The 1184-nt window shown below is 51.7% G+C and overlaps 1 protein-coding gene across 1 annotated transcript; it reads left to right on the top strand.

Moving 5' to 3' along the window:
• Positions 1-396: 396 nt before the first annotated feature.
• PHALS_06228 (Retrotransposon gag domain) lies at positions 397-1089 on the top strand (the record flags this gene model as incomplete). The annotated part of the gene is made up of 1 exon (XM_024719477.1): positions 397-1089. The coding sequence occupies one exon, from the start codon at positions 397-399 to the stop codon at positions 1087-1089; it is 693 nt and encodes a 230-aa protein (XP_024584772.1).
• Between the last annotated feature and the right edge of the window lie 95 nt (positions 1090-1184).

Raw genomic sequence — 1184 nt, 5'->3', positions numbered from 1 at the left:
TGTGGCTGGGTAGCCAGTAGTTATGCATGCATTTAGATTTTACTATACATATTTAAGGAAATCTATACATTTAAAATTAGGCGGCTTTGCCGCAGATAAAAAACAAATAAACACAGTTTTAAATTAAACGGAAACGTTAATTAGCCTTAGGTCAAAATTGTAATTACTCTTGGAGTAAGCGGCTTGCGATCCGCTAAACTCGTACTTGTTCCGAGCATAGAACGAGAGGTCGGTGACCTAACATACGCTTCCTCTAAGTGCAAAGCTACAGCAGCCCCGTTGGACTTGGTAGCACTTGTAGTCAATCTACACCTGAGTCTTTGAAAATGATCCTCAGTGAGGATGGAACAATTTGTTATCTGTGCCCCAGACATGCAGAACAGGCTTAACAGGCTGATGTCCTTGCTTGGCCCTGAGGGCGTGCAACACCTTGCTGCGCAAGACCCCGAGGCAATCGGTGCGCGTCTAGAGGCGTTTATGAGTTACGAAAATGCGCTGCTAGAGCACCTGCAGCAGAAGATGTCTGCATCATTTGCGTCTATGGCGTCACCGTCAGTGACGGATGATTCTCTTCGCTCTAAGTCGCTCATGGTGAGCGTTATGGTCCTCGAGGAGGCGGATGGGAAGAATCTCCTACTCTGTGTGAGAGTGGTCGTGATGGCCATCGCATCCGCCATGCTCCAGACCCAGCAACAGCGCGTGGCGCTAGCCATCTCAAAGCTCGGTGGTCGAGCGCGAGAATGGGCACTGGCGTGCGGCACTTCGGGTGAAGCTGCGATTACCTCCAGGGTGGAGCTGGAACTGCAGCTCTCACGAGTGTTCTCGCCGCCAAACCAGGCATACCGCGTGCGAGCGCGTTTCCTTGCCGCCCGACAGGGCAACAACGAATTGGTGGACTTTGTCCAAGAGATGCGTTTTCTCATTACCGGGATGGCAGCAGATCCCCTTCCTGAGGCGGTTACGATGACCGTCTTTATGGAAGGCCTCCGCACTGGTCTGGCCAGAATGGAAGTCTTCCGAGTGCAACCGTCTCCATTAGAAGAAGCGGAGGATGTGGCAATGAATTTCAAGTCGGCACGACTTGGTTAGCGGGCCTCTGCATATGGATCTCAGCTATGCTGAGGACGAGGGAGCAGAGCTCCGAGCTGCTGGGCAGCAAACACACATTTGACGGTGATTTGTCC

The sequence above is a fragment of the Plasmopara halstedii genome (genome assembly GCF_900000015.1).
Source record: "Plasmopara halstedii genome assembly, contig: Scaffold_2956, whole genome shotgun sequence".
In the NCBI taxonomy this organism is placed as follows: Eukaryota; Oomycota; class Peronosporomycetes; order Peronosporales; family Peronosporaceae; genus Plasmopara; species Plasmopara halstedii.
Note: the sequence above shows the minus strand (reverse complement) of the source record. Positions and strands in the feature narration are given on the sequence as shown.